The sequence below is a fragment of the Pristiophorus japonicus genome, chromosome 12, assembly GCF_044704955.1.
Source record: "Pristiophorus japonicus isolate sPriJap1 chromosome 12, sPriJap1.hap1, whole genome shotgun sequence".
NCBI classification, from domain to species: domain Eukaryota; kingdom Metazoa; phylum Chordata; class Chondrichthyes; family Pristiophoridae; genus Pristiophorus; species Pristiophorus japonicus.
The window spans coordinates 80,735,856-80,758,212 of NC_091988.1; the positions used below are offsets into that span (position 1 = coordinate 80,735,856).

The following is a 22,357-nucleotide window of genomic DNA, read 5'->3' on the forward strand; positions in this document are numbered from 1 at the left end:
AGGATTTTCAGGGCTAATTTGTCTACCTGGTTGGAGAATAGTGCGAGATATGGGAGTCCCTGAAGACGAGGCAAAATAGAACAAAGTTATCCACTTTGGTAGGAAAAATAGAAAAGCAGAGTATTTTTTAAATGGTGATAGATTGGGAAATGTTGGTGTTCGGAAGGACCTGGGTATCCTTGTACACAAATCACTGAAAGTTAACATGTAGGTACAGCAAGCAATTAGGTCATCAAATCAAATAGTATGTTGGCCTTTATTACAAGAGGATTTCAATATAATTGCAGTAAGACTAAAGACGTCTTACTGCAATTATATAGAGCCCTGGTGAGACTGCACCTGGAGTATTGTATACACATTTGGTCTCCTTATCTAAAGAAGGATATAATTGCCATAGAGGATGTGCAATAAAAGTTCACCAGACTGATTCCTGAGATGGGGGGATTGTCCGATGCGAGATTGAGCAGACTAGACCTATATTCCTTCAGAGTTTAAAAGAATGAAAGGTGATCTCATTGAAACTTACAAAATTCTTACAGAGCTTGACAGGGTAGATGCAGGGAGGATGTTTCCCCGGGCTGGAGAGTTAGAACTACAGATCGGTCTCAAGATAAGAGGTCGGCCATTTAGGACTGAGATGAGGAGAAGCTTCTTCAAATCAGAGGGTGGTGAATCTGTGGAATTCTCTCCCCCAGAGGGCTGTGGAGGCTCAGTCTTTGAGTATATTCAAGACAGAGATCGATCAATTTTTGGATATTAATGGAATCGAGGGATATGAGGATAGTGCAGGAAAGTGGAGTTGAGGTAGAAAATCAGCCATGATCTTATTGAATGGTGGAGCAGGCTCAAGGGGCCGAATGGCCTACTCCTGCTCTTATTTCTTATGTTGCCAAATGGCCGGGGGTGATGATGCACTTATTTCCAAGACTCTTTATTCTGGACAATGTCCCAAAACAAAACCCTCTAAAACAAAAACTTGTGTTTCCATAGCACCATGCAGAGAGGTATCTCTGGGTACTTTGCAGAGCAGGTGGACACCGAGCAGAAAGAGGGTGATGAGGGGACAAAAGCACAGTTGAAGAGGAAGGTCTTAAGAAGACCTTTGAAGACAGACAGGGAGGGTGGTTCAGGTGGAAGTGGATGGGGAGGGAGCAACAGAGGGCAGAGGTCAAATTGGCTGAAGAAGTGGAGGACAAGTTGGCAGGAATCCGAGAAGACGTAGGAACATATGGGACTTTCACATAGGGACGTATGGATGAAGGAGATGGTTGAAATAGGGATGGGGCAAGAGATTTGAAGATGAGGACAAGAATTTTAAAAACAATTTGTTGGTGCAGAGGTCAGTGAAGCTTACGAGACAAGGATGCTGGTTGGTGGGGTGGGAGGGAGAGCGGATCATCATGCAGATGAGGATGTGGGATATCACACGGGATGAGTTTCGTACTGGTTACGATGGAGGTTGGCAATGAAAACATTGAAGAAATCAAGCCCAGAGCTAACAAAAGGATCCATTGTGGTACAGTAGCACAGTGTTTATGGTACCGGAGGATCCATTGTGGTACAGTAGCACAGTGGTTATGTTACTGGACTAATGATCCAGGGACATGAGTTCAAATCCCACCAGCTGAGGAATTTAAATTCAATTAATTAAATAACTCTGGAATAAAAATCTAGTATCAGCAATGGTGACCATTAAACTACCAGATTGTCCTAAAAACCCATCTGGTTCATGAATGTCCTTCAGGGAAGGAAATCTGCCACCCTTACCTGGTCTGTCCTTACCCGGTCTGGCCTATATGTGACTCCAGACCCACAGCAATAACTGGCCTGTGACAAAGGAGGTGGCTCACTTAGGGATGGACCTTGCTAGTGACACCCACATCCCATAAACAAATATTTTTAAAAACTTACAATCAGGTAAATATGGGGAAATGTTTTCACCTAGGAGGGTGGTAGAGGCAGAAATCCTCATCACATTTAAAAAGTACTTGGATGTGCACTTGAAATGCTGTAACCTACAGGGCTATGGACCCAGAGCTGGAAAGTGGGATTAGACTGGATAGCTCTTTGTTGGCCAGTGTGGACACGATGGGCCGAAATGGCCTCCTTCCATGTTGTAAATTTCTATGATTCAGTGCTAACTGAATGGTAACCAGGAGCTAAAACTCTCGATGTGATATTCCACCCCCTTCATCCCTCGCCATTCTACACTGAGGTTAACGGCCAGGCCACGATCCTGATGCGAGATCAGCACCGACCGTGGAACCGCCAGCTTCGGGCTGGGTTACACGTCGCCATTACCAACCGAACCATCGGTTTTACCATCGTCAACCGCCTTACCTCGGGAAGGAGAGTCAGGCTTTCGCTGAGCGACCGGCAGTTCGCGGAACCTTCTGAAGTCGGCAGGCAGCCGGTGACCCTCACCGTGACTTTCACCCGTCTCTTCATTTCCACGTGCGGAAACGGAGCGGAGGCGGCATCTTGCCCCACCGTAAAACCAAATTCGTCGGAAAGGGAATGAAGTGAAGCAGAAGCCGACTCCCCCTCCTTCATTCCGCTTTGCAAAGGTTGATCAAACCTACTCTGAGACTTGTTTTTATTTTCATTGCCACCGTCAGTCGCGGCTGACATTGCATCCCGCGATCAGTCCGCCCTCAGCCGGTTTGCAATCCGTGTGTCTCCGAAGCTTATTCGCAATACAGGGTTATGATACACCATAACCCTTTGCCAGCGCTGAGTGTATCTGTCAACATGTGACAGGGCCATTGAGAGCCAGCCAGGTGTGAAATGAGCAGCTTACACTCAGACACGGTTCAATGGGAGTTATCCCATTGCAGAACAGATGAAATATGGGACATTAAACTTTCATGACAATCCACATAGGGAGTAACCCCACCTGCCCACATGGTAAAATATTAATCCAAGTGGACCAGTGGGCTTCAACTCACTGGGCAAGAATTTAGACATTCAGTGTGCGTATGTCAATAATCTAGCTGAACAACTTCATCAAGACAGAATACGGAAAGCTTTAATTTTCAATATAAAACCTCTTTTCTTATTCAATTTCAGTAGTTGCCGTTTGTGCATGTAATCATTTCCTGTCCACTAACCTTACTTCCTTGTGTCTGGTTTATTGGTTATGCTTTTAAGTCAGTGTTTAACAGCAACACCTTGATTTCAAAATTCTGATCCTTGTTCTCAAATCCCTCCATGGCCTCGCCTCTGTGTCTCTGTAATCTCCTCCAGCCCCACAACCACCGCTAACCCCCCACCCCCGAAATGTCTGCGCTCCTCTTATTCTGCCCTCTTGAGCATTGCTGATTGTAATTGCTCAACCATTGGTGGTCGTGCCTTGTTACCTAGGCCCCAAGCTCTGGAACTCCCTGCCTAAACCTCTCCGCCTCTCTTTCCTCCTTCAACATGCTCCTTAAAACATACCTTTTTGACTTTGGTCACCTGCCTTAATTTCACCTTATGTGGCTCAGTGTCAAACTTTGTTTTAATGCCACTCCTGTGAAGTGCCTTGGAATGTTTCACTATGTTAAAGGCGCTGTATAAATACAAGTTGTTGTTGTTGTCAATGTTTAACATTGAAACTGTCCATGTAAACATTTGATAATGGCATTTCCCCTAAGTAAACACTTAACTGTCACATTTTCATGATGAACCAATTGCTCAAACTACTTCATGAAAAAAATTGCCTCCCATTTTCCTCAATAACTGAAATATCAAATGTCCCCAAATTAGATTTTAAAGCAAAATACATTTTTATTAAAAACTTCACAAATGTTAATACATTTATCCCTTGAATTGTTTCTTGTGTTTTTACTTGAAGGCCTCAACCTCTCCAGAAGCCTGAGCGTGGATTTGATACTGTTTTTTTTTTTGAAATTCGTAGCCAATCGTTCCAATTCTTTGTCAAATCACAAACGGCAGAGGTCACCTTGGGCCCATTCAAGGATCACTCTGCGCCAATGCTCTAAAGGCCTAGAGCCACTGCACCGTTCCTGGAAGTACTGCAATACCAGGTTCGTGCCATGGAGGTGGATGGGTCAGGTCCCCCACACACCTCCGTGGAGGTGGATGGGTCAAGCCACCCCACCCACCACTACTGTTACTACTGTGCCCAGAGCTGTGGCTGTGTTAGCTGAAAGCAGGCCCTGAAGTCTGAGCATGTGTCGTGCATCGAGAGCAACACAGCTCGGTCAGGTCATTATGGATGTGAGCAGTTCCGTACAAATGCCAATGTTGGTTGGATTTATCATCCGGCAAGGATGGCTAGCTGCCGCTGATCTGCCTTCTCCTCCTGGTTGAAATTTTGGCGATGCTGGAAGTGGTGGTGGGAAGGGAAGGGGGTCGAGTGAGGTTCCCAGAACGGGTGTCTCAAGTTTCAGTCCGGATTAGGCTACTCCTCCCACTGAAGGTGACTAGAAGTCCTGGATAGATTGTGGTGTGGCTAAAATTTAATCAGGTGCCTCCGGTAAAAGAAGAAGTTGCATTTGTGTAGTGCCTTTCCCGACTGTCGAACGTCTCAAAGCGCTTTACAGCCAATGAAGTACATTTTCAAGTGTAGTCAGTTGTAATGTACGAAATGCAGCAGCCAACTTGTGCACAGCAAGCTCCTACAAACAGCAATGTGATAATGACCAGATAATCTGTTTTTAGTGATGTTATTGAGGGATTGGCCAGGACACTGGGGATAACTCCCCTGCTCTTCTTCGAAATAGTGCCGTGGGATCTTTTACATCCACCTGAGAGCAGATGAGACCTCGGTTTGACGTCTCATCCGAAAGACGGACCCTCCGACAGTGCAGCACTCCCTCAGCACTGCACTGGAGTGTCAGCCAAGATTTTTGTGCTCAAGTCTCTGGAGTAGGACTTGAACCCACAACCTTCTGATTCCGAGGTGAGAGTGCTACCCACTGAGCCACAGCTGACACTAAAGTAATGTGACATAGCACAGCAGCAAAGGTCGAGAGGTTCAATAACAGCAGAAGCACCCCAGAATTAAAGTACACCCCCAGCCTGTGGGCTATCCTGTGTCTGATACTAGATTATCCTGCATGTAACACATGCCACTCCCTGCAGTGGCAAATATGATGCAGAAGCAGTCGGCTGCTTGCTAATCCCGCTTTTCCTGAATCTGATGACTCATGTTAGCATACGTGGCTATTCTTTGTGTACGAGCGCAGGCAGCCGAGTGTCGACATGCTATTCGGACACAGAAGGCGTCGCACCAGCACCCAAGTCTCCGCACGTGTGCCATTTCCACTGGACGGTGATCAGGAACTGGGATTGCGACTGACCCTAGCCCCGAGGACACTCAGACTGACTGCATCGTCTCCGCCGCTGCCCTGGCCGAGATGGGCTAACTGAGCACAGACCAAGGGACCTTGCTGATCTGTGAACGCAGTCAGGCAGTGAATTCACCCACCCAAGCTGCAATAGGACCCCCGTTTTAAGATTAAAAGATGTCGTAGGTCACCCGCTCCACAATTCATTCCTGATGGAGAAGGTGCAAACACTAGATTTACAAGGATGATACCAGAACTAAGAGCTAACACCCATCAGGCAAAGCTGAACAGGCTGGGTCTCTTTTCTCTAGAAAAGAGAAGGCTGAAGGGTGGCCTGATTATGAAAGGGTTTGATAGAGTAGACGTAAAGAAGATTTGTGGGGGAGACCAAAACTAGGGGCTATAAATAAGATAATCACTGATAAATCCAGTAGAGAATTCAGGAGAAACTTCTTTAACCAGAGAGCGGTGAGAATGTGGAACTCGCTGCCACAGGGTGTGGTTGAGGCGAATAGCATCGATGCATTTAAAGGGAAGCTGGATAACCCCTTGAGAGAGAAAGGATATGGGGATAGGGTGCTATGAAGAGGGGTGGGAAGAGGCTCGAGTGGAGCATAAACACCGGCACGGATCAGTTGGGCCGAATGGCCTGTTTCTGTGCTCTACATCCTCTGTAATGATCGACTAACTGGCACACTCATGGTGATTTATAACTAGGAATCTTGTTCAGGGTAGATGCAGGGAGCATGTTTCCTCTGGTTGGGGAGTCTAGAACCAGGGGTCACCAGAAATAAGGGGTCAGCTATTTAGGACTGATATAAGGAGAAACGTCTTCACTCAGAGGATGGTGAATCTCTGGAATTCTCTACCCCAGAAAGCTGCGGAGGCTCAGTCATTGAGTATATTCAAGACAGGTTGATAGAATTTTGAATATTGAGGGAATCAAAGGATATGGGGATAGTGCAGGAATGTAGAGTTGAGGTAGAAAATCAGCCATGATCTTACTGAATGGCGGACCAGGCTCGAGGGGCCGAATGGCCTACCCCTGCTCCTCATTCGTATGTTCTTGTCTTATAATCAAGAGCAACTTATGTTGCTTATAAACTGTTAAATCTCTAACTTCTTCCAGTTCTGACGAAGGATCATCGACCGGAAACGTTGACTCGGTTTCTCTTTGCACAGATGCTGCCTGACCTGCTGAGTGTTTCCAGCATTTGCTGTTTTTATTTCTGCATTGCGAGGTGGTCCTGTTCCAGCTCCTGACTCCTGAGGATCTGCAGCCCGTGCCCGCACACAGCGAAGAGACGAGTCCCCGGGCCGGCTCCCTCCCAGCTCTCCAGCTCGGCGATGTCCGCCACCTGGCACCAGGTACTGTGCAGCCAGTGTAGGCCCCCAGCCCCCAGCCGCCAGTGCGTCAGTCGCTGGTCGATGGAGACCGACACCAGCAGGCTCGGGCTCAGGATCCTCAGCCCAGTCACGTGCGCGGCGTGAGCGCTGTCAGTGCAAGGCCCCGCTGCTGCCCACACGGAAACACCGGCGCCGTCGTCTGCGCATAGGCCGTTCACGTCGGAGCCCAGAACGTCCGAGCTCCCATCTCCCGCATTTGTACATCGAACGTCCGAGCTCCTGTCTCCCGCATTCGTACATCGAACGTCCGAGCTCCTGTCTCCCGTGTCAGTGTCCGTACATCGAACGTCCGAGCTCCTGTCTCCCGTGTCAGTGTCCGTACATCGAACGTCCGAGCTCCTGTCTCCCGTGTCAGTGTCCGTACATCGAACGTCCGAGCTCCTGTCTCCCGTGTCAGTGTCCGTACATCGAATGTCCGAGCACCTGTTTCCTTCCAAGCTACCCGCGACATCGTCGTCTCCCGCCGCCCACACGTAAATTACCCAGACACGAATGGCGTTGTCGTCCCCGCCGCTGGCTAAGAGGTAGCGTCCAGGGTCCAGGGCTCTGACGTGCAGCCCGTTCACTCCACACTGATGGGCCTTTAACACCAGACGGGGAGCCGCCAGCTCTGAAAGAAACACAAGAGGAATTCGTGTCAACACAGTGATCTGCCCGGCAACAGCCTTCAGTTGTGGATTTAGACGCTGACCTGCACACGCACACGCACGCGCACGCACAAAGGTGCACACACACCACAAAGGCCCGAACCCAACCTTCGGCCTCTCCCGAGAGACTGTGGGGGCAGAAATTCTCCTTGGGCGGGGAGCGTAAAGCAGGCGGAATCAGGTCCGCCGCCGTTATGTGTCCTGCCCGATATTCACCGGCTTCAATGGAACTGAATATCAAGCATGTCCCTAAATGGGCGGCTAAAGCAATTCCACCAGTTTTACATTCCCCCAGCCCAAGTCGAATTTCACCCCCTACACTATGAGAAAGACTTGCATTTATATAGCGCCTTTCACAACCTCAAGACATCTCAAAGCGCTTCACAGCCAACAAAGTACTTTGGAGTGCAGTCACTGTTGTAATGTAAGAAATGTAGCAGCTAACTTGTGCACAACAAGCTCCCACAAACAGCAATGTGAGAAAGACCAGATAATCTATTTCAGTGATGTTGATTGATAAATATTGGCCCAGGACACCGGGGAGGAGTTCCTACCCATGTCGCCTGCAGCACAAATTGAGAGAATGTAGATTTGCCTTAAAACAAATCCCGGAGACAGTGAAAGTCACACGGTCTGGGTGGATCCCAACAACAGCCAACCACTTTCTCCAAACTCCTCCCGTAACGCGTCCGTTCCTTCCATCCTCACCACCGCCCACCGCTCCGCCCCTAAAGCAGGTCTATGAGGAAGGCTGGGACAAGGGATAGGAAGAGAGAGGGGAACAAGGGCTAGAATTGTCAAAACCCTGCTTCAATTCTCACACAGCGAGTGTAGTGCTGCAAGGCCGGCGTGCACTGAGCCAATGGGGTGCGGTTTTACTGAGCGGTGCGGTACGTACCCAGGATTGGTGTAGCGCTGCAGGACTGGCGTGCACTGAGCCAATGGGGTGCGATTTTACTGAGCGGTGCGGTACGTACCCAGGATTGGTGTAGCGCTGCAGGACTGGCGTGCACTGAGCCAATGGGGTGCGATTTTACTGAGCAGTGCGGTACGTACCCCAGGATTGATGTAGTGCTGCAGGGCCGGCGTGCACCGAGCCAATGGGGTGCGGTTTTACTGAGCGGTGCGGTACGTACCCAGGATTGGTGTAGCGCTGCAGGACTGGCGTGCACTGAGCCAATGGGGTGCGATTTTACTGAGCGGTGCGGTACGTACCCCAGGATTGGTGTAGCGCTGCAGGGCCGGCGTGCACCGAGCCAATGGGGTCTGGTTTTACTGAGCCGTGTGGTACATACCCCAGGGTTGGTGGGCTCTCTCCAGGAGAATGTTTGTCACCTTGGCCCTTTCGATGGTCCGTGAGATATCCCAAATTGCAATCCTTCCATCTGTGGCCGCACTGCACAGAAACACTTTCCTGCAGGGAGACACATTTGGTTATCTGTAACTTGTAAAAAGTGAAACCGCAATTTCTGTCGTTCGAATTCCTTTTTCTGTGAATGAAATGACTGCTTCGCTTAGAGAAGTCAAAACACCCATTTGTGTCAGTGAGAGTGAGAATCGGGCTCTGAGTCTTCATTGAGATATAAATAGAGAGCATGAGAGCGAGGATCAGAACACAACAGATGGAGTGAGAGACAGCTGGAAAGAGAGAGAGCGAGCACAAGAAAAGAGAAAGACTTGCATTTATATAGCACCTTTCACTTTGCAGTCAATCAAAATCCTCGGATGACCTGAGGCAGTGAAAGGCGCTATATAAATGCAAGTCTTTTTTGTTTTTAATTCAATTAAAGGGACGGTGACTCTCTGACAAATATCCACAAATGCCCAGTATTCCCACACTAGCTATCCCTCAGATCCTGAGTCGGATTGTGCTGTAACTCATGCGCTCCACGCCTTGGGTTGAGATTGCCCAAGAGAAGAATGTAAAGTGGAGCAGAGGGCAGGATGGGGCTGCAGAGAGGAGCGAGACCTGGAGCGGTTTGGAAAGGATAGGGTTTCGGGAATCGAGATGTTGGGGCGAGGGGAGCAGTGTAGCCTTTATCAACCTTCAGTTCTGCCTGAAACATTAAGCTGTCTTACCCCTCAGAGGCTGATGGTACAGTTTTAGTTTCCTTTTTACAAATCACTGTACACAGAAGGAAGTTTGGAGTTGTTAACATAATAATTGAACTTAGCAAACAATAATGTGCATTTATATAGCACCTTCAATGTGGTACAACATCCCAAGGCACTTCACAGGAGCGTAATCAGACTAAATTTGACACCGAGCCTCATAAGGAGGCAGGTGAGCAAAAGCTTGGTCAAAGAGATAGGTGTAATGTATACACCAGTGAGTAGGCTCAGTTTTGTAGAGCTGTTGAGTTGGGAGTGACTTAGCCAGTCACATGATGTCCACAAAACTCAATAAAACCCCAGCCAGTTGGGTTCAGGGGATCCACGATGAAGTATGTGGTTGTGAGCCTAGTGGATGAACTGGTAATGTGCTTTGCTAACCTTTTGCTAATAAACCAACTAGTTCTTAATGGCAATGTGTTGCTATGAATTCTTAAGCAAAGAATCCATGAAGCAAATACATTACAGTAGGTTTTAAGGAGTGTGTTTAGAGGAGGAGAGGTGTAGAGAGGTAGAGCGGCTTAGGGAAGGAATTGCAGAGCTTACGGCCTAAGCACTGAAGGCACGGCTTCCAATGGAAGGGTGAAGGAAATTGGGGATGCGCAAGAGGCCAGAAGAGCGCAGACATCTCGGGGGGGGGGGGGGGGTTGTGGGTCTGTAGGAGATTAGAGATAGGAAGGGGCGAGGCCATGGAGGGATTTGAAAACAAGGATGAGAATTTTAAAATTGAGGCGCTGCTTAACCGGGTGCCAATGTAGGTCGGCGAGCACAGGGGTGATGGGCATTCGGGACTTGGTGCGAGTTAAGATATGGGCAGCAGAGTTTTAGATGAGTTCAAGTTTAGGGAGGGTGCAAGATAGGAGGCCTGCCTGGAGAGCATTGGAATAGTCTACTCGAGAGAAAACTAATGTATGTGCTTCATGGGTTCTTTACTTAAGAATTCATAGCAACACATTGCTATTAAGAACTAGTTGGTTTGTTAACACAGGTTTAACAATCACACTACACATTACCAGTTCATCCACAAGGCTCACAATCACCTGCCTCATCGTGGATCCCCCGAACCCAACTGGCTTTTATTGAGCCTTGTGACCATCACGTGACTGGCTAAGCTGTTCACAGTGCTACTGCTCTACAAAACATACATTACAGTAACAAAGACATCTGGGTTATGCTCCAAGGGATTTGAACATGGCGATCAAGGTGCAGCAACATTGTTTGAAACACAGTGATCAGGATCCCCAGTGCCTCACCGTCAGCCCTACACAAAACCAGTTACCACGGTGTCAACACCTTACTGCCCTCTGCCCATGCACTTACCGCCCTCTGGTGGCTGGCTGGTAGGTGAAGGTCTCCAGCTTCAGCACACACCTCTGATGGTAGAAAGATTCAGCAAGGAGTAGGATGATCTTCTGGCACTCGTCAATTACAAATAGTCTGCACAGCGAAGACAGTTCCACAAGTGGAAAGAAAGACTTGCATTTATAAATAAAAGTTATTATTATCTCGCGCCTTTCACCACCACCGGACGTCTCAAAGCGCTTTACAGGCAACGAAGTACTTTTGGCGTGTAGTCACTGTTGTAATGTGGGAAACGCGGCAGCCAATTTGCGCACAGCAAACTCCCACAAACAGCAATGTGGTAATGACCCAGATAACCTGTTTATATAAAAGTGGCTCACCACCACCTTCTCAAGGGCAATTAGGGATGGGCAATAAATGCCGGACTTGCAAGTGACGCCCACATCCCAGGAATTAATAAATTTTTTTTAAAAACCTCCAAGGCCAATATATCCTTCCTGAGATGCAGTGCCCAGAATTGACTGCCGTGGTCCAGATGTGATCTAACCAGAGCTCTATACTATTGTAGCATAACTGTCACCCCTTTGTTCCAGCCTCCTTGAGATGAAGGCTAAAAAGAATTAAAAGTTAGTTATTTTTATCCTTCTGTGCTGTACTGTTCAATGATTATACAAAGGTGGTTAGAATGTGGAATTCTCGGCCACAAGCTGTTGTCGAAGCAGACTCCAACATTCTTTTAAAAGGGAATTGGATGGTTGTGTGCAAACAACAACTTGCATTTATATAGCACCTCTAATGTAATAAAATGTCCCACGGCACTTCACAGGAGTGATTTCAAACAAAATTTGACACCGAGCCACCTCAGGAGATATTCGGACAAGTGACCGAATGATTCTATGATACCAACTTCAGTACTTCTAATGCTGTCTGAGAACAGCTAACAGTGCCGGCCAGGAACCAGGCCCAGGGAATTCTCATCCTGACAAAGGGTCGACACTAACGCTAACTTGTCCGTTTCTCTCTCCACAGATGCATACTGACCAGCTGAGTGTTCCCAGCATTTTCTGCTGTGTTTTCTGCGAAATTCATGGTCTGTGTGGCTCCTGACCTTACCGAGGCTTTAGGTGGGGTGGGGGAGAATTTAAATAAGCAAAGTAGGTGTACGGTACAAAAGATCGCTCACCTTACGGCCCCATCGCTGCAGGCTGCAGCCAGGAAATGCCAGGAGGAGTTGCTGCCTGTTCCAGAATCCACTCCATCATCCATCAGCACGATGGACATGTACCTGAACGTGAGAGAGGGCGAAGGTCACAGAATGGTAAAGCACCCCACAGTCGATGAGCTCCTGATAGGGTTCACATCCTCAAACTCTTTCAAGTGTCTGAGCTGCTTCTAAGTCTCCACCCGTATCAGTCTCTGCTGGCTGGCAGTGCAAAGAAAGAACTTGCATTTCTATAGCACCTTTCACAACCTCAGGACGTCCCAAAGCGCTTTACAGCCAATGAAATGCTTTCAAATCGTGTAATGTCGTGATGTTGGTTAAGGGATAAATATTGGCCAACATCTCAGGGTGAACTCCCCTGCTCTTCTTCGAATAGTGCCATGGGATATTCTACGTCACCTGACGGGGCTTCGGTTTAGCGCCACATCTGAAAGACGACACCTCCGACAGTGCGGCGCTCCCTCAGTACTACCCCTCCGACAGTGCGGCGCTCCCTCAGTACTACCCCTCCGACAGTGCGGCGCTCCCTCAGTACTACCCCTCCGACAGTGCAGCGCTCCCTCAGTACTGTCCCTCCGACAGTGCAGCGCTCCCTCAGTACTGTCCCTCCGACAGTGCGGCGCTCCCTCAGTACTACTCCTCCGACAGTGCGGCGCTCCCTCAGTACTACCCCTCCGACAGTGCGGCGCTCCCTCAGTACTACCCCTCCGACAGTGCGGCGCTTCCTTAGTACTACCCTTCCGACAGTGCGGCGCTCCCTCAGTACTGTCCCTCCGACAGTACGGCGCTCCCTCAGTACTGTCCCTCCGACAGTACGGCGCTCCCTCAGTACTGTCCCTCCGACAAAGCGGCGCTCCCTCAGTACTACCCCTCCGACATTGCAGTGCTCCCTCAGTACTGTCCCTCCGACAGTACGGCGCTCCCTTAGTACTGTCCCTCCGACATTACGGCGCTTCCTCAGTATTGTCCCTCCGACAGTGCGGCACTCCCTCAGTACTGTCCCTCCGACAGTACGGCGCTCCCTTAGTACTGTCCCTCCGACATTACGGCGCTTCCTCAGTATTGATCCTCCGACAGTGCGGCACTCCCTCAGTATTGTCCCTCCGACAGTGCTCCGCTCCCTCAGTACTGTCCCTCCGACAGTGCAGCACTCCCTAGTATTGTCCCTCCGACAGTGCGGCACTCCCTCAGTACTGTCCCTCCGACAGTGCGGCACTCCCTCAGTACTGCCCCTCCGACAGTGCGGCACTCCCTCAGTACTGTCCCTCCGACAGTGCGGCGCTCCCTCAGTACTGTCCCTCCGACAGTGCGGCGCTCCCTCAGTACTGTCCCTCCGACAGTGCGGCGCTCCCTCAGTACTGCCCCTCCGACAGTGCGGCGCTCCCTCAGTACTGGCACTGAAATGTCAGCCTAGGTTTTGTGCTCAGGTCTCTGGACTGGGACTCGAACCCACAACCTTTTGCCTCAAGAGGCGAGAGTGCTGCCCACTGAGCCACGGCTGACACCAGTCAATCTGCCATGCTTACAATTCCCTTTCTTGGCCCATACACAAAGTATTGGCACTTACACGAGCTACCAGAGGGCTGCAGGGCGAGGCAGCGCGGGCGGGAGGGGAAGGGGTTCTGGAGGTCCGTGGAACTGAACCTCGGGATAGGAAAGGGGGGAGTCACACAATAAGATTACCTCGTCTCGGGGTCCATCTTTAGCCTCCTGTGCCTGTTCTTCACACGGTCCCAGTCTTCGGCCAGCCGGTGGGAGGCTAGATGTTCCACCCGACAGGTGGCGGGCGCGCTTCCGTCGGTGCGTCCGGCGGCGAGGAGGAGGCGGCAACACCCCAGCTGGGCCCGGCCACCGGCGGAGAACAAGACAGCCGAGCAGGCGCTGCAATCGTGGTCGCCGCCCGCAGGCCGGCGGCTCCTGGCCACGGCCACGGTCCTCACGCTGGAGAGGTGGTCGCCGATCGTGGCCAGCTTGGACACGTGGCCCGAGCCTTCGTCAACGGCCAGAACGCTCAGGGTGGTGTCCTCGCTGCCGGTGGCCAGGATGGTGGCGGGCCGCCGCGCGCTCGGCCCCGCGAGCCTGCCCACCAACCGCACGCACGTCAGCTCGCGCCCGTGCACGCCCTCCTTGACCACAGTCCGCCAGCCGCTCGCCGCGTTTTCCCGACAGACGACGACCGCTCCCGCCTTGAGGTAAGCGAAGAGCCCGCCGGCTGGGCAGCCGCCGTAAGCCCACGACCGGTGACCCCCGCCACACGCCACGCGCAGCACCGTCTCGCCGGTCTCGGCGTCCCACACCACGAAGTCGGTGGCGTGGAAGCCCAGCACCAAGAGTTTCCCCCCGGGCGTCGGGACGAGCCGCTCAATCCAGTCCATCCCTCGGCAGGCCCTCTGGCTCCTCAGCAGCCGCAGCCGCCCTCCCTCCTCCACCTCAAGCTGCCGGTAGAAGCCGTCCCGCCCAGTGCTGTACACCGAGCCGCCGTGGAGCAGCACCGAAGTCACCCCCAGTTTCCCGTGCAGTCCCGGCAGTGCGGACACCGGCTCACGACACTCGAGTCGTCCGCTGGGGCCACCCCCGCCCGGGTTGCCAGCTGCGCTTTCGGCGTCCGCGCCGAGCGGCCGCCCATCCCGTGCTCTCCCGGCGCAGGAATAGAGCAGCACGGAGCCGCGGCGGTCCCCGCAAACCAAGAGCTGGCCCCCGGCCAGGAAGGCCACGCTGGTGTGCCAGCGGTGCCGGCACAGCGGGAGCAGGTAGCGGCACTTCTCCGCCACCGACAGCGGCCGGCCCGCCACGCAGGAAACCTCCCGCCACACCATCACGCCGTCGGCGCCAGAGGAGAAAAGGCCGCACTTGTCCGCACTCTGCCCTTCCCGGCAGGCCCAGCCCAGGCTGTGCACCTTGCCGCGGTGCACCCAATCCTCCGCCCGCTCCCCGGGATCGTGGAGTGGGAAGATCAGCACGCGGCCGGCGATGTTCCCCACCACGCACACCACGCAGCCGTTGAGTAGCCGGGTGACGGCCAGCACGTTGTACGACTGGTAACTCGGGTCTTCCAGGAGCAGTTTCCACTGACCAGAGGCCAGGCAATAGCTGTAGATGCTCCCAGCGTCGGTTGTGACCAATATCAGAGCTGTATCCACCAACGCCAATGCCTTCGGTTTCCCCACTTTCCCAGTCTCATCAAATTTAAGTTGCGTGACGGTTACATCTTGTGGCTTCTTCTCCAGAATCCTCCATAACCTGATGCCCGAGTCCGCCCCCCCAGTGACCACCCATCCCTTGTCCTCGTTGACAGCCATTGCTCTCACGCTCCTCCCTCGGTGTCCTCGAAAACTGTCGACGATGTCTCCGTTATAGCTCCACACGATGCAAGCAGAATCCTCCCCGACGCTGACAATGTGGCTGTCCAACAGCTGCACTGACCAAACCCGCGACTGGTGTCCGTACAGCTGCAGAAGGCACGGTGCTGATCCTGTCCCACCATCACCGCCCTTCAGATCTTGCCGCAAGTTGCCAACTTTCCACAGCCGGACGCTCCTGTCGTCCGAGGCCGAGGCGAGGAGTCCATTCTTCTCCATGTAATGGATGCTAAAGATGACCCCGCTGTGACCACTGATGCGCCTATCCGCTCGCACCCTGCCGTCCTCATTGGTCGGACCCTCCATTCGCCACAGGACAAGTTGGTTGAAGACGGTGCCAGAAACCAACACCAATTCAGCCCAACTGCGACCGACGAAGCAAGCAGAATACAGGATGCATTTCACGTCGCAGTGAACCTCGCGCAAGGTCCTCCCTGCCTTGTAGTCGCACAGAACCACAGAGTTGTGCCCAAGGGCTAGGCCAAAGTACATGGCAGATTCACAGTCGCCCTTCAGCCACTGAAGGTCCCAAATCCAGTCGTGCAGCTCACGGAGCGGGCCCATCTCCAGCAGCTTTGGCTCCCCGGCGCTGGTGTTAAGCTCAAGCACGATGAGGCCCTTCCCTCCAAACACTGCCAACAGGGGGACGTCGGTCTGTGCGAGCGCCGACCAACAAGGTTTGATTCCATGAACACAGTAGTTCCGAAGCACGCTGCAAGAAAGCTTCCTGTCGTAGCCATTTCCAGAATTCAAGGTATAGAGGTTTATGCTGGCTCCTTCACCTATCAACGGAGAGAGAGATTTAAAAAGCGGTTAAAGATTTCAGTCTCTCTTTTACTTGTGACTTGAGTATCCCTGATTATAATCACTCAACCATTGGTGGCTGTGCCTTCTGTTGCCGAGGCCCCAAGCCCTGGAACTCCCTGCCTAAACCTCTCCGCCACTCTTTCCTCATTCAAGGGGGAGTAGTGTGGGGGGGGGGGGGGGGGAAGAGAAGAGTGTGTGGGGGGGGGGGGCGGGAGGAGTGTGGGGGGGGGTGAGGGGGAGTGTGGGGGGGGAGGGGGGAGTGTGGGGGGGGAGGGGGGATTGTGGGGGGGGGAGGGGGGAGTGTAGGGGGGGATTGTGGGGGGGGAGGGGGGAGTGTGGGGAGGGGGGGGCGTCACTGTGTGTCTAGCGATAGGCAGATATTCCAATGACTATGTCTCTAGTCTATTCAGGGACGAGTTTCGTGAAACAGGGTCTCTGCCCGGGTCATTATTTGCCGGAGACACAGTACCTCATCCTGGGACTGTCCCTGGAAAATGGGGATGTATGGTCACCCTAGACTACAGACCTAAACAATACAGAGTATGCTTACAACATCGGTTCAAATGATTTATTTGACGTCACTCAAGATGGAGAGTAATATGCGGCAGAACGCTGTGGGTTCGAGCTGACGCTCCAGTGCAGTAATAGGGACTGCGTGAGCAAGGTCCTTTGGGTGAGGTGTTAAACCGCTGCCTGACTTCCCTGTTCCCTTTCTGGATGTTAAAGATACCATGGCTCCATAGTAAGGAGGAGCAGCAGGCAGTACTCCCACCATTCTGGCCACTATTCCTCCCTCAATCAAACATAGGTTACCTGGCCATCCATCTCATTGCTGCTTGCTGTCATATTTGACCCTAAAATGAGCTGCCGACCATCTGTAGCATAACCAAGACCACCTATATTCACCTCCATAACATCGCCCTTCTCCATCCTTGCCTCAGCTCATCTGCTGCTGAAACCCTCATCCATGCCTTTGTTACCTCTAGACTTTATTATTCCAATGCACTCCTGGCTGGCCTCCCACATTCTACCCTACGTAAACTAGGTGTGATCCAAAACTCGCACCAAGTCCCGCTCACCCATCACCCCTGTTCCCGCTGACCTACATTGGCTCCTGGTTAAGCAACCCCTCAATTTCAAAATTCTCATCCTTATTTTTAAAACCCTCCATGGCCTCGCTCCTCTCTATCTCTTTAATCTACTCCAGACCCACAACCCCCTCCCTCCCGAGATGTTTGCGTGCATCTAATACTGCCTTCTTGGGCATCCCTGATTCTAATTGCTCAACCATTGGTGGCCGTGCCTTCTGTTGCCTAGGCCCCAAGCTCTGGAACTCCCTTTCAAAACTCTCTGCTTCTCTACCTCGCTACCTCTCTTTCCTCCTTCAAGGTGCTCCTTAAAACCTACCTCTTTGACCAAGCTTTTGGTCACCTGCGCTAATTTTCACATATGCGGCTGTGTCAATTTTTTTATCTCACAATACTCTTGGGACATTTCACTACGTTAAAGGCGCTATATAAATACAAGTTGTTTGTTTGTGGGATGTTGAGGGCACAGAATGGCTGCTGCATAACAGCAACTGCACGTCAAAGTCATTCCTTGTGTAAAGTTTTTTGAGGACTCTCAATGATGTGATAAGGGTTACATAAGAACATAAGAAATAGGAGCAGGAATCGGCCATTTGGCTCCTCGAGCCTGCTCCGCCATTCAATAAGATCATGGCTGATCTGATCTTGGCCTCGCCTCCACTTCCCCGCCCGCTCCCCATAACCCTTGACTCCCCTATCGTTCAAAAATCTGTCTATCTTCACCTTAAATATATTCAGTGAACTTTACGTAAGTTATTAAATATCACTGAAAATGATCCCAATGGAGGGAATCGTGTGGGACGCACGCAACACCTCTCACTGAGCCAGCAGCAGAGGTCCCGGGCTGCGACCACCCTCGAGGACAGCGGACAGCACTCCGGCCAATCTGCACGGGGCATGGACGATACACCACCTGCTCCACAGGTGGAAGGTGAGGGACGACCCGAAGTGCAACTGTGGCCGTGAGTCCGAGACCGTGGGACACCTCACATCATCCTGCCCACTGAGATCTGTTGCGGGAGGCACCTCATTTCTCCACTCAGTGTCTCAGGAGGCCAGCGCATGGATAGCCAAACTAGACATTCCATAATAAGTTTTTCCCGTCATAAAAGAAAAAAAGTCTTACATTTATATAGCGTCTTTCATGACCATCGGAATGCTTTATAGCCAATGAAGTACGTTTGGAGTGCAGTCACTGTTGTAATGTAGGAAGCGTGGCAGCCAATTTGCACACAGCAAGCTCCCACAAAAAGCAATGTAATAATGTCCAGATAATCTGTTTATTTTGTTATGTTGATTGAGAGATAAATATTGTCCAGGACACAGAGGATAAAGCCCTTAATCTCTTCTGTTCTAATTAAATGGCCCCAAATTTTCAATTCTTAGGTGATTGAAGCAGAGACCACAACAACAACAACAACAACTTATATTTATATAGCACCTTTAACACAGTGAAACATCCCAAGGCGCTTCACAGGAGTGTTATGCGATAAAAATTTGACTTCAGTATTTTTAAAAAATTCTTAGCTATTTTAGAAGAGGCTTCCTATCATGTTCTCTCTAAATAGTCTTTGTTCTGCACTGCCTGTTTATTTCAACACGCGGTCACTTTAAATTTCTGCACATGTGCAATATTTCAAATGGAAAAGCTTGTGAGTGGCCTGCACGGGACCTTACAGATTACCACACGGCCCCGTATGTTAGTGGGAACATTGCTTCCTATTGTCATTTTGCACCCTCTTCCCGCCCCAACCCCCTTCCTCCCATTACTTTTTCTCCCTCCTCTCCTGAAGGTACGGACACCTGCTGTGGGTCCATGGCCATAGTTTAGTATCTCTCCCGAGAGCCAAACCTCATGATGACTTTACGTCTGACGATGGAGAAAGAATAAAAGAAAGAACTTGCATTTCAACAGCACTTTTCACAATATCAGGATGTCCCAAAGCGCTTTACAGCCAATGAAGTACTTTTGCAATGTCGTCACTGTTGTAATGTAGGAAATGCGGCAGCCATTTTGTGCACAGCAAGTTCCCACAAACAGCAATGATATAAATGACCAGATAATCTGTTTTATGGTGATGTTAGAATCATGGAAAAATTACGACACAGGAGGCCATTCGGCTCATCGTGTCCGTGCCAGTTGGCTAAGAGATAAATATTGTCCAGGACACCGGGGAGAACTCCCCAGCTCTTCAAAACAGTGCCACAGGATATTTTACATCCACCGGAGAGAGCAGATGGTGCCTCGGTTTAACGTCTCATCCGAAAGATGGCACCTCTGGCAGTGCAGCACTCTGGGAGTGTCAGCCTAGATTTTTGTGCTCAAATCTCTAGTGGGACTTGAACCCACAACCTTCTGACTCAGATGTGGAGTGTGCTACCCACTGAGCCACATCTAATAACAGAACACAGAGCATGTATTTTTTTATTTTTAGCAGGATGCTCTTTTCACAATGTGCCAACCTGTCACTATATTTGACAAACAAGGGGGACAGCACTTTTAATGAAAGTGGTGCTCCCTTAAAGCCTTTATGTAATGAGTGAGATTGATGAGGTTAGTCCGTTGACTCAACTCAAACAGCATTTAAAAATACAGAATCATTGAAAGTTACCTGAGAGGAGAAAGTCTCCCACAAACTGCAAGGCTGTGATGGGCGAGAGCAGTGACACAGACTCACACTGCATGTTTGCCAATTGCAGATTCTCTGATGTCAGTTTAATACGATGTCTATTTACATGAGTCTGTAGATGTGGTGTGCTGCAGTCTATGCTCTCAGCTAGCTTGTCACATGTCTTGCTCTGCCTGGCTGTCTGCAGATTCCACACCAGTCACACAGCGCGATACTCAAATCGCAGCCGGAAGGGATTGAGTTCCGAGTAAAGCCGGGCACTATTGGTTGTTTCGTTCCTACAACGTTGCTACGTTTTACATTCCAGAAGTTGCAACTCCCCACATGAGGAAATCAACCAAAAAACTGAGTTGCAAAAAAAAAGGGAGCATTAGAGGAAACCGAACGCACAATGAATGAATGACCAAGTGTAACTCACTCGCTTCCAGTCTTTGCAAGCTTCAGAATCCAACCCCTTCGCGTTTTGTTTAAACATTACACGTGGGGCCAACTCTGCCAACTGAGAGCCGCCCGCTTTACTGCTGAGAATATCAGAATATCAAACTAGAGGGCTTGTTTTTATCCCAGGACAGGAGAAGGGGGTGACCCAGTTGTCAATCTAACCATTGGAAACAGTTTCTCTTTATTTATTATGTTATGTTTTTTTTAAATGCAACATTCGCACAATTTGATTGATTGCCGCCACTGGTCGGTGAGCTGTTTACCAGTAATCGCACATTTAAAGACAGAAAGACTTGTATTTATATAGCGCCTTTCACGACCAGCGGACGTCTCAAAGCACTTTACAGCCAACTAAGTACTTTTGAAGTGTAGTCACTGTTATAATGTAGGAAACCCGGCGGCCAATCTGTGCACAGCAAGCTCCCACAAACAGCAATGTGATAATGACCAGATAATCTGGTTTTTTTGTTAATGTTTGAGGGATGAATATAACATGATCACGGGGAACACAGGAACAGGAGTAGGCTGTTCCACCATTCAATTAGACCACAGCGGGTCTTTAGCTTAATCCTATTTGCCCACCTTAGTTCCATGCCTCTTTAATACCCTTACCTAACAGAAAGCTATCCATCTCAGTTTTGACATTTTCAATTGACCCAGCATCCACAGACATTTTAGGGAGAGAGTGCTAGATTCCCACTACCCTTTGTGTGACATCACCCCTGATCGGCCTAGCTCTAATTTTAATGTTATGCCCTCTTGTTCAGGACACCCCCACCAGAGGAAATTGTTTCTATCTACCCCTGTCACACCCTTTAATCGTCTTAAACACCTCAATTAGATCACTTTCTATGGAACAGTACAGCACAGAAGGAGCCATTCGGCCCATCGTGTCTGCGCCGGCTCTTTCGAAGAGCAAACCAGTTAGTCCCACTCCCCCGCTCTTTCCCCATATTCCTGCAATTCTTTCTCCTTCAAATATTTATCTAATTCCCTTTTGAAGGCTACTATTGAAACTGTATCCACCAGCCTATCAGGCAGTGCACTCCAAATCCTAACCACTCGCTGCGTAAAAAAGCTTTTCTTCACGTCCCCTCTTGTTCTTTTGCCAACCATCTTAAATCTGTGCCCTCTGGTTACCGACCCTTCCACCTTGGAAACTGTTTCTCTTTATTTACTCTATCTAAATCCATCATGGTTTTAAACACTTCGATCAAATCTCCTCTTAGATTTCTGCTCTCTGCTTTAAGGAGAAAAATCCCAGCTTCACCAGTCTAACCACGTAACTGTAATCCCTCATCCCCGGAGCCAGTCTAGTAAATCTCTTCTGTACCTTCTCTAAAGCCTTCACATCCTTCCTAGAGTGCGGTGCCCAGAATTGGACACAATACTCCAGCTGTGCCTGAATTAGTATTTTATATAGGCTTAGCATAATGACCTGGCTTTATTTATAAAGCCCAGGATCCCATGTGCTTTATTAACTGTTTTGTTAACCTGTCCTGCCACCCTTAAAGATTTGTGCATACTTGAGAACATGAGAACTGGAGAACATGAGATCTGGAGCACTCTAGAACTGGAGCATTCTAGAACAGGGGAACTGGAGAATATGAGATCTGGAGCACTCTAGAACTGGAGCATTCTAGAACAGGAGAACGCGAGAACATGAAAATTGGAGAATATGAAAACTGGAGAACAGGAATACAAAAGCACTCTAGAACTGGAGAACAGCGGAACTGGATCACTCTAGAACAGGGGACCTGGAGAATATGAGAACTGGAGAACAGGAATACAGGAGCACTCTAGAACTGGATCACTCTAGAACTGGAGAACAAGAGCACTGAAGAACTGGACAATTGGAGAACTGGAGAAGATGAGCACAGGAGCACTGGAGAAGTGAACAGGATAACTGGAGAAATGGAGAACAGGGGAACTAGAGAACAGGAGCACTGGAGCCCTGGAGAAGAGGAGCACTGGAGAACTGGAAAACAGGGGCACTGGAGAGCAGGGGAACAGGAGATTTGAAGAACTGGAGAAGAGGAAAATGGGAG

At 50.2% G+C, this 22,357-nt stretch overlaps 1 protein-coding gene across 2 annotated transcripts in view; it reads right to left on the reverse strand.

Moving 5' to 3' along the window:
- Positions 1-20,153, reverse strand: part of LOC139277357 (tRNA (34-2'-O)-methyltransferase regulator WDR6-like) — a 32,146-nt gene extending 11,993 nt beyond the window's left edge. Inside the window, exons 1-6 of one of the 2 annotated variants that reach the window (XM_070895714.1) lie at positions 19,851-20,153; positions 13,668-16,125; positions 11,946-12,047; positions 10,781-10,897; positions 8,644-8,762; positions 7,184-7,311 (exon numbers count right to left, since the gene is read on the reverse strand). In XM_070895714.1, the coding sequence (XP_070751815.1) occupies positions 7,184-7,311; positions 8,644-8,762; positions 10,781-10,897; positions 11,946-12,047; positions 13,668-16,125; positions 19,851-19,923 (2,997 nt within the window). In that variant the 5' untranslated portion in view covers positions 19,924-20,153. Of the gene's footprint in view, positions 1-3,692; positions 7,312-8,643; positions 8,763-10,780; positions 10,898-11,945; positions 12,048-13,667; positions 16,126-19,850 lie in introns of those variants that run through there. The other variant, XM_070895715.1, reaches the window with a different exon arrangement.
- Positions 20,154-22,357: the final 2,204 nt, after the last annotated feature.